This window comes from Tarenaya hassleriana, unplaced genomic scaffold (genome assembly GCF_000463585.1).
Source record: "Tarenaya hassleriana unplaced genomic scaffold, ASM46358v1 Cleome47, whole genome shotgun sequence".
Lineage (NCBI taxonomy): Eukaryota > Viridiplantae > Streptophyta > Magnoliopsida > Brassicales > Cleomaceae > Tarenaya > Tarenaya hassleriana.
The window spans coordinates 92,496-102,559 of NW_010967396.1; the positions used below are offsets into that span (position 1 = coordinate 92,496).

General features: G+C 39.3%; 1 protein-coding gene across 1 annotated transcript; it reads right to left on the minus strand.

The window, feature by feature from the left end:
* Positions 1-660: 660 nt before the first annotated feature.
* LOC104825466 (coiled-coil domain-containing protein SCD2) lies at positions 661-4,382 on the minus strand. Its single transcript, XM_010557792.1, has 17 exons — positions 3,914-4,382; positions 3,369-3,562; positions 3,205-3,280; positions 3,086-3,127; positions 2,936-2,998; positions 2,800-2,849; positions 2,680-2,707; positions 2,510-2,584; positions 2,310-2,420; positions 2,171-2,231; positions 1,954-2,070; positions 1,739-1,860; positions 1,564-1,633; positions 1,408-1,452; positions 1,246-1,286; positions 1,027-1,155; positions 661-978 (listed from the first exon to the last, which is right to left on the minus strand). The coding sequence occupies exons 1-17, from the start codon at positions 4,277-4,279 to the stop codon at positions 877-879; spliced, it is 1,692 nt and encodes a 563-aa protein (XP_010556094.1). The 5' UTR covers positions 4,280-4,382; the 3' UTR covers positions 661-876.
* Between the last annotated feature and the right edge of the window lie 5,682 nt (positions 4,383-10,064).

The following is a 10,064-nucleotide window of genomic DNA, read 5'->3' on the forward strand; positions in this document are numbered from 1 at the left end:
CCCCCCGGCGCGCCGAAACCGACGCGATTCGGGGAAAGTGGAAGCGACGGCGACCTCCGGTGGCGGGAATGCTGCCACGTGGGGAAAGGTGCATGGCTGTGGCACCGAACCCTAATCGCCGCCATTGAAGGAGAAGTCGGGTTTGTGTTGTATCGACGAATTGAGGGACAAGAGGAAGAGAAGTCGCACAGATCATTTTGACAAAATATCATGGACACCAAATTTGAAAGATCTTGAAAACGTGTGAACTGTAAAACGTCGACGTTTTAGGTCTGAACCGGTTTAAATCGATAGTGTATTAGATCTAACCAAATAATATTCGATATAATTATTATAAAATCGAATATGTTCTTTTTGAGCCGTTGAACTTGACCCAATAAATAACCAACTATGATAAATACCAAACCAAAAACTGGACTATTCCCCCTAATTTACAAGCTTAAATTTGAATACTCAAATTTTGATTCTTATTTGGTATATAATGTTACAAACCAAACCAACACTAAACCCGAATGGATTAACATTCCGTTCTAGTTCGGTGCAATTTTTATAGAACCAAATAAACCGTTCTTGAACAGAATCTCACAACTACTGAACCGGAATACAAAACCCGAAACATCCACCCCTACAATGGATACCCCAATTTCGTACAGATCGAAAAATACCCGAAAGTTCAGATTTCAGTGCCCATTCCTACTCGCAATGATTATCGAGGCGTAGAAAAACGTGGATCGGAAACTAAGCCCATTGAGCAAATCAAACATCTCGAGTGCGAACATTGGACGTGAACGTATATCTTTCAACCGTGGGTCGGATATTACAAAACGGAAATATCTCTCCGACAACATTACCTTTCTCCGGCGACGGTAAAAGCTTTTACTGGTTCGAACGGGATGCCTCCCATAATCTGTGTTCGATCCGCAGCTTTCTTAGTTCGGTTAATCCTTGCTCAACTGAAATCAGAACCAGACATAGAAACTGGCCATCAGTTCGGATTTTCAGACCAAAACCCTTGTCTTAACACACCCCCCCCCCCCGGGAATGGGAAGACGGAGAGTGAGCGCTTCGGCTGATCCAGAACCGGAGACGTTCTCGGGCAATGTGGACTTCTATTCCGAGGGACAGAGCCCTTCTCCAGAAGTATGTAAGCCATGCCTGTGAACATATTTATTCATTGTAATAAATGATTGTAAAGATCATCAGGCTTTCGACATTCATGTAAAGATTGTTGAAATGTTTATATACCTCCTTGAAAAGAACATCCTCGGACTCTTCTGGACTCAGTTCTGCTGGAAAAGAAAAACAAAGCCCGAGCTCGAAGTTATCACCGAGAATAACAAAAATTAGTCGTGATAATACCATAAATGTCGACATGAAAATGCAGAAACATAAGCTCAAACAACTTACCGAGTGCCTCCATAAACTTAGGATCACCTCCTGGCGACTTGATATCTGTGAGAAAATGACCAGAAAAGGAAAAAACCCGCTTTCAGAGAGCACACGGAAAGGGCGAAAAGAGATTATTGGACAGAAAAGTCGATAACTGTTTCTATGGAAGCTCACCAGAGCCCGACAGTCGGGCAGAATTGGCCAACCTTTGCTGGGCTAATGCGACGATGATGGCATCTTCGACCTTAAAAAGATCAATCCATGAGATAAATCCAACAGGAAGGATTGAACTGTAAGGAAAGAGAGGCAGATCTTCTTTTCTTTTCTTTTCACAAGGATGAAATCAGACCTTCAAAGAAACAAGCTCCTTTAGACCCATTTCCACAGAAAGCATACTTTCAATGTTTCCTTCTCCCGTTAGATCATTCATATCCTGAACGAGTTCGCTCCTCTTCTCATTCTCCTCAGAATCTGCTCACAATTTTTCATGGCCAACAGAAAAAGACATAGATTAACGACAAGTAACCAATAGGATAAGACAAAACGGCTCAGTGGATTGCTTACCTTTCTCCCAGCTTTCTTCCTTAGCCTTCTGTCCAGCCGATAATACAATTTCAAAAGGAAGAGGTGCCAGAGATGACCAGTATTCGTACTTTGACGTCGCAATATCCGAACATATACCTGAAATACAGAGACCGACCGAAATCAATGACAGGAGAGAAAATCGACTGGCAAACAAAAAATGAGCAGAAATCTTTTGTTATATTCATCAATTGGTTACCGTATCTAGCAGCTAAGCCCCAATACCGAGCTAGCCAACACCGCTTAAGAACGACTTCTTCCTGAAAAGTATACGAGGCTGTCGTTAAATCCCGCCAATGGGCACGTGTGTAAGATCATCATGTAATGAAGTTACATACCATTTCTTTTTGGGTCAATATCATTCTCTGTGTCATCGTTCTAAGAGCATTGACTTCTGACTCAGCGCCTTGAAATTGTGCTACAATAGCTGCAGTCTCATGCTTTGCATTCTGAGTTTCGGTAAAACAAAGTGTGTGAATTTGTAATTAATCGAAATTTACGGATAAATATAGCACAAGAATATGACACAAAGGTTTACCTCTACTTGAGACCGAAGAGCTGCTGTCTCCTTATCTACCTCTGCTTTATTCTGCCTTGAATCCTTAAGGGCTGCCTGTCATAATATAATTAGTAACAAAAAAAACTTAAAGCTAGAAAAAAAACTCGGAAGTTCTAGTAGAGTAAAAGGGTGTTCAGTGTCCTAAACACCTCTCTCTGCCGCAAAGCAGCTTCCTTTCTGCAGCATTAACACAAAGTAACTTCATTTAAGAATCTCAATCCGAAAAGGAAAACAGAGAAAATCAGAATAGAATTAAAGAAAATCATTACCGGCTAAGAAGTTTAGCTTCCAAGGAAACACCTTCCCCGAGAGAGGCAACCTGAAATTCGCTGCCAGGGTGAGAGCTGAATAAAAATGAAAACCCCACCACCCATAGATTCAAGTTGATTGATTTCAACCAAATACCTGTTTTTCGAGCTCTTTCACTCTAGCCTCTGCTTCTTTGCATCTCTCTTCCTCGAGCCTGAGCTGTCAAATTAGCTCAAACACATATCAGTTAACCTGAGAATGAGACAGGGAAGAAATTAGAAAAGCGAACAAGACAAGAAATATTACCTTTTCAAGGACGCTCTCATTCTCCTCTTGCAGCATATCGAGCTGTGACGCAAAGAGAAACCGTTAATATCCAATAAAAAGGCATCCACAAATCAAAATCAAACAAATGAAGAGTATACTTCATCACGAAGTGCTGATGCCACGTGCTGATCTTTAGAATCTTTCGCATTAAAATGCCCAATATCAGCCAAAAATCTGCAATGATAAAAGATTAACGCCCTGAATGGAAACTCGACCAATCACAACCCTAGAAAGCAAATGCCATTTCCCGGATTTTCTTCACCTCTTTTCAGTCTGCTGCTGTCTTTTAGGAGCTCCAACTGCTGTTTGTGGAGTAGTGGTAGTAGTAGTTTGAGTTCTTTGAGACAGCTTGCTCGGCGGAACTGGTGGCTGTGACATTCGAACAGATACGGTTGATCTCCCGGCAGATGCAGATCGGCCGTTTGGAGTTTCATCAGTGGATGAGTTCCGAGGTAACTAGTTCACATTGCCGACAAATATCCAATCAGAACACAGCTTGTAGAACATAAACTACCCTTATCAGAGTTCATCTTTCATCAATGATCAATTTCTGCAGACATATCCAGGTTTGCATACCCACATTTCAAAAATGTGAACTTGAAACCATCAGTGGCTTCAAGATCAAAAATGGGTCAACAAATCTCTCTGAAGCAAAAAAAAAACTTCAAGATCAGAAAGGGGTCAACAAATTTTGCGGGAAATCAACTCAGACACCGAACATTCTACATCAGCTACACGGATCAACTCGAAGAAGCACAAAAATCGCGGATTAGATTCGGATTCAGACAAACGGCAATTGAATTTTACCGCGGGAGAAGAAGATCTGGCGATCTTCGGAGGCGCGACAACAGCAGCAGAAGCAGTAGGTCTACTCGCAGAGTTTCTCGGGAAAGAGAGCGGAGGAGGACCACCGTACCGGAACCCTAAATCATCACCGACGCCGTCATCGTCGTCGTCATCTTCGGTGGTCTGCGAGGCCATAACCTTAGCAAGCCGCTGAGCGGCAGCCTTGGCGGGAACGTTCTGCGCGCGCTTGACGTTGGACATGCCGGTGACGGAGGAGGACCGCGCGTGGTGATGACGCGCCGGCGACGACGGAGCCACCGCATTAGGCCCGGACTCGTTGCTCCACTGCCGGAAGTAGCTCGGGCTCTCCGTGCGTGCCCGCTCCATCGGCAGCGAGGAGTGTACGTAGAGGTGAACTGAGAGAGAGAGAGAGAGAGAGAGAGATTTCAGGCCTAGATCCTCGTGGTGGCGATGGAGTGAGATTAAAGGAAGCCTTGTTTTTTTTTTAAGAGAATAAAAAGGGAGATTGGATTTAGTTTCTACGTTTAAGTAGAGATTAGTTCGGGAGATTAGTGAAGTGCAGATATCTATAACAAATTATAACTACTAAATGTGTAATTTCTATATATATATATATATATATACACACACACTATCTAAGAAATTAAATTGATTGAACTTAATTTAATTCGGAGTAAAAATATTACAACTAAAAAAAGCAAAGAATAATTTTTTTAAGGAAAATAAGTAAGTTTTCTAATGAAAATAAAATATCAAATGTGATTAAAAACTGATTAAAATATTTCAAGATAAAAAAAAATTACAAATATAAATAGAATCTGAAATTTCCATAACTATAAATAGAATCTGAAATTTCGAAGAGTTGAAAATAGATTCTAGATCTGCTTGAAAATCTCTTCATGACATTTAAGATTATATAAAATTATTATGCATTTTTTTTATAAACCGGTAATATTATCCATGAACCCTCTAACCAAAAAGTATAGATCGAATATCAAGATAAAGAATGGTTTTGGTTCGATAATTATTCGGTTCACTTCTTTCAATTTAATTGGATTTTGATTTTTATTAAGAAAAAATTATATTTTATTTAAAAAATTGGGTTTAGAGTTTTTAAAAAATTTTATTCGATTCGTTTCGATTTTGGAAAATTTTAATTCTCTACAAAAAAAAATATCGTTTTAAAATTTTGAACATTCAATTCGAAAAATATTATCGAGGTTTTCGATTCGGCACGCTTCGATTGCGAAGAACCGTACTAAAACTCCCACTAATAGAGACTTAAGAGGGGAGGCAACGTGAGCAAGTAGTGGACGAGCATGAACTTTTGTCCCGTTGAGTAACGAGAAGCCCTTGTTATATATCTCCAACTATTGTTATTTCACGATATAACAACATATATTATATATATATATATATATATACTTTGGTCGGTCCAACTTTCATTAACCAAAAAAAAAAGGTGCATGTATGAGATCCTTCCATTGAATTCTTAATACTTGTATAGATATGGATCTCGTAACCAGATTTTATTTTCTCGATTAATGGTCGCAATGTTGATATATATCAAACTAATACTTCATATATATATATATATATATTTACACATTCATGTATTTTTTTATGGAATTTATACAAGAGGAAAATCAAACTCTCCAAAAAAAAACCCTTTTAAAGTTTATTCGGATAAAGTTGAATTCTGATGGGCCGAAATCGGCCCATTTTCTTAAATGGGCTAAATATTATAATTCATAGGATTCAGATCCGACAGAGACAATGGCTCAATTAAAAAAACAAAATAGAAATTGAATAAGAAAACGACAATAACATGTAAAAAGAAATCGGCCTAATAGCAAGAGCAATGATTCAAATATTCATTACATTGCCGAGGTTACATTTATTCAACACATCACCTTGCAACAATAAAACATCGGTTAGGGCATATTTCTATCGGATTAGACATCAATTTGGTTCTCCATTATTAGAAAAATCGTAAAACAAAATATCGAGGAACATAAATAAGAAAATCCACCCTCGACGGAAGATCAAGGTAGAAAGAAAATTATTTAAAGAGAGAGAAAAAAAGGATAAGGGGAGATGATAAACAATTATAGGCATACTTTTTTTTATAATAAATAGATAAAGGGAGAGATTAGAATATTATTTTATATATATTATAATTATAATATTATATATATAATTAATTAATTATGAAAGGCTCCGACCGTAATGAAGAAGCATGAGATGATGGGAGGTGGGGGAGTTCGGAAGCAAAGTGATGTGTTGTTGAGAAATGTTCTCTCTCGCCGATGTTCTCCAAATTCTATCTCTCACGTCTTGCAGTGTCAACACGGGCTCCAGCTGCTCTCCTCTGCATCTTATTTCTACCTGTTTTTTTAATTATTTGATTTCCATATATACCAACAAAAAAAATAGTTTAATCAATCATTTATATAACCTAAATATAATACGGTTAAATGTTTGATATAATAGCATAAGTTTTATAAAAAAAACATGTGTACACTTATATATATATATATATGTATTGTGTGTGTAAGAGAGAGAATAATAATAAAATTAGTTTTAAATATTTTTAATTATATATCATTTTTTATATTTTATTATATATGTGTATGTATATATAAACTAGTGTTGATCACTAGTGGGTGAGAATGAAATTAGGGTTCAAGGGGTGCAAATGAGATCATGGCGTCGTCGTGATGACGATGACTCACGCATTACCACGTGTCACATATTTTTCTTTGTCATAAAACTACAATTTCTCTCTCAACTGAACATATTCGATTTGACAAAAAAAATAATAAAACAATGACAATGTAAGATTAAATTATTATAAAATGATATATTTAAAAAACAAAAAATTATAAAATATTAATATCATTATATAAATTGTGTATGAGATCTGTACTTGTTGTTCCTTGATTGAGTATTATCCGTGAATCAATTTGGTACTGAAAGCGAAAAGAAAGACAATGCACAGGAGATTTTACGTGTTCGGATTCCTTTGAATCCTATGTCACGGCCAAGTAAACCTGGCAATCCACTATAACGAGATCGAGAGACGACGACGATCGAAGCTCATACAACCGATGAACAGATCGAAGAACAGGTAGGAGAGAGATGAAAGAATGAGAGCAAAAACTGAGAGAAAAGAAAAAAACGCTGGAGGAAGAAGACGATTAACAGCTTATAACAACCTCCTCGTGAAATGCCGGAATTATCCTCCACGTGTGCCAGCTTCCTTACTTCTCTAAACCCTCCGCTTTCTTCAGAGGGTTTGCCATTTTCAGAGCATTCCTTAACAAACTCCACCTTGCTCGTCAATGGCATCTCGTTCATCATGGATTAGCTCGTATTTACTTGGCATCCACTGAGTTTCCTACTCAGTAAGTTTCAGCAAATCCAACGCCTCGTTGAACTTGCCTACCGGTAGTGTTTTCGTCAATATGTCAGCTGGATTAACCTCTGACTTGATCTTCAAACCTGAATCTTCTCTTCGGCAACAATGTCTCTCAGAAAGTGCAGGCGTATATCAATGTGTTTTGTTCTTTCATGGTGGACGCTGTTCTTGGCGAGACATATGGCGCTTTGTGAATCGCAGAAAATCTTCATCGTTCCTTGCTTGATTCCAAGCTCCTCTGTTATTCCCTTCAACCACAATGCTTCTTTGAATGACTCGGCAAGAGCCATGTATTCGGCTTCTGTTGTTGAGAGGGCGACGACGTGTTGTAGTGATGATCTCCAGCTTATAACGTTTCCACCCAATGTGAAGATGTATCCTGTTATAGATCTCCTTCTGTCTAAATCCGAGGCAAAATCTGAGTCACAATAACCTGTGATTGAGAAATCCTCTGTCTTGTCTGTGTAGACCAGTTTCCGGTCCAAGCTTCCCTTGATATAACACAGTATCCATTTTACGGCTTCCCAGTGAGTTTTGTTTGGTCGGCTCATGAACCTGCTAACTAAACCAACACAGTATGCGAGATCTGGTCTAGACCCGATCATAGCATACATGACGCTTCCCACAGCGTTGAGGTAGGGGGTTTTATCCAAATCTAATGTCTCTTCATGATCACCTGTGCTTCTTAGCTTGAAGTGAGTGCCCATGGAAGTTAACACTGACTTTGCCTCCCTCATTCCAAATGTGTTCAACACCTTTTCCAGATAATCCTTCTGAGATAGTGTAAGAACTCTCTTGGTTCGGTTTCTTTCAATGTCAATTCCCAATATTCGCTTAGCTCTACCCAGGTCCTTCATTTCGAACTGAGTAACCAGCATGTCCTTTACCTTCTGTATTTCCTTCTTGCTTTCTGCTGCAACCAACATATCATCCACATAGATTAGTAGATAGATGTAGGATTTATTACTTACCTGTTTGAAGTACACGCAGAGATCGTGTTTGCTCCGAGTAAATCCCTTCTGTATCATGAAGCTGTCAAACTTCATATTCCATTGTCTTGGTGATTGCCGTAATCCATATAATGACTTTCTGAGTAAACAAACTTTCCCAGAGTTGCCTTTGATTTTGAAGCCTTCGGGCTGATCCATGAAGATCTGTTCCTCTAAATCCCCGTGAAGAAATGCTGTCTTGATGTCTAGTTGCTCGAGTTCTAGGTCCTTGTAGGTTACTAAGGAGAGCAGGAGCCTGATACTTACATGTTTCACTACTGGAGAGTAGATTTCATTAAAATCTATTCCTTCTCTCTAAGAGTACCCCTTGGCCACAAGTCTGGCTTTGAACCGAGGTTCTTCGACTCCTGGTATCCCGGGTTTTCTCTTGTAAACCCATCTGCATCCTATCACTTTCTGGTGATTAGGTCTATCTACTAGTTCCCATGTTTTGTTCTTCTGTAGGGATAGCATTTCTTCCTCCATGGCATGTTGCCATTTCTTCCTGTCATTTGATTGAATAGTTTGAGTAAATGATTTTGGTTCATCTATCTCAAGCTCATCTGCTACTGTCAGAGCAAATGATACCGAGCTTTCTTCTCTAAACCTGAGAGGAAGCTGTATATTCCTCCTTTCCCTGTCTCTTGCTAAGAGGTAATCTTGTAGGCCTTGATTTGTTTCATCTGTATTATTTCCTTGTTCTTGTTCTTCTGTAGTTGGCCTATAGTCCGGGTCAGTTCCCTGCAATTCATCCTCTGTTCTGTCTTCACCCTGAGAATCTATATCATCTCCACCTGAAGCTGAACAATCTTCCCTTTGTGAGTGATCAGAGAATTGACCTGGTAAGTTCGTGATACCGAATCTAGTGATTTCTTGGCCGCTTTCTTGGTGGATTGGGCCAGTATTCCCTCTGGTGCTCAAGTCTTTGTACACCATATCTTCCTTAAAGAGTATGTCCCTGCTGATTAGGATCTTCTTTTCTTCAATCAACCAGATTCTGTATCCCTTGACACCTTGAGGATATCCCACAAAGATGCCTTTCTTTGCTCGGTCCTGCAACTTACCTTGGTTTGAGTGAGCATATGCTATGCACCCAAATCTTCTCAGTTCCTTGAGAGAGGGTTCTCTACCTTGCCATACTTCTGTGGGTATCCTAAAGTCGATTGCACTGGATGGTGATAGGTTTATAAGATGTGCTGCCGTTGTAGCAGCTTCTCCCCAAAATTCTTGTCCCAAACCAGAATCTGAAAGCATGCTTCTGACTTTATCCATCACTGTTCTATTCATTCTTTCTGCCACTCTGTTCTGTTGGGGTATATAGGTGCAAGTCCTGTGGCGTTTGATTCCATGGTCTCTGCAATATTGATCAAAGTATTGGTTGCAATACTCGAGTCCATTGTCCGTCCTGAGGTGTTTTACTTTTCTCTCAACTTGTGTCTCAACCATGGTTTTCCACTCCACAAACTTTGAAAACGCCTCATCCTTGGTTTTAAGCAAGTAGATCCAGACCATTCTAGAGTGATCATCTATAAAAGATATGAAGTATTGAGCTTTGCCAAGTGATGGAGTGACATTAGCTGAGCCCCATAGATCGGAGTGGATGTAGTCCAATTTGCCATCTGAGACATGTTTTCCTTTTGGAAATGCAGATCTGTGAGCTTTTCCTAAGATACAATTTTCACAGAAACCGATCTCCTTAATCTTGATTTCCCCGAGTAATCCTCTCTGACCCATCATCTGG